The 437-nt window shown below is 31.8% G+C and overlaps 1 protein-coding gene across 2 annotated transcripts in view; it reads left to right on the top strand.

Moving 5' to 3' along the window:
* The window catches only part of LOC119586411 (rho guanine nucleotide exchange factor 7-like), a gene marked incomplete at both ends in the record, with an annotated part of 85,656 nt that overhangs the window by 41,723 nt on the left and 43,496 nt on the right, over window positions 1–437 (top strand). For both annotated transcript variants that reach the window (XM_037935133.1, XM_037935134.1), the window contains 1 exon segment: window positions 102–191. In XM_037935133.1, the coding sequence (XP_037791061.1) occupies window positions 102–191 (90 nt within the window).

A 437-nucleotide genomic window follows, 5' to 3' on the forward strand; every position in this document is an offset into this window, starting at 1 on the left:
TGTATGAACTGTGAGGCACCTGGATCTAATGAATTCATTTTATTTAGTCATATATTTTCAGGGATGTATCTATTAACTGGTCTTATTTTTTCCCTTTATAGATGACAAGTGGCATGAAGATGATGCATTAATTCTACGAGTTATAGAAGCTTATTGTACCAGTGCCAAAACCCGCTATACAGTTAACTCAAGTAAGTTTCTACATCTTCTTTCTATATGATCATTAAATTATTTACATATCCATTCATAGAGTATAATTGGATACAGGTAGACTTTAGAGCACATTTTATACAAGTAATAAGTAACATAATTACAGGTGGCCAGGTACTCCTAAGCCTTGTCATTTTTGATGTAGAACATCTTAAGGGAAACTTTGTGTTATATGATGAAAGTTGACATCTATAAGTTCTGTTTTGTCTCAAAATGTGGCAATTAAA

The sequence above is a fragment of the Penaeus monodon genome, chromosome 21 (genome assembly GCF_015228065.2).
Source record: "Penaeus monodon isolate SGIC_2016 chromosome 21, NSTDA_Pmon_1, whole genome shotgun sequence".
NCBI lineage: Eukaryota > Metazoa > Arthropoda > Malacostraca > Decapoda > Penaeidae > Penaeus > Penaeus monodon.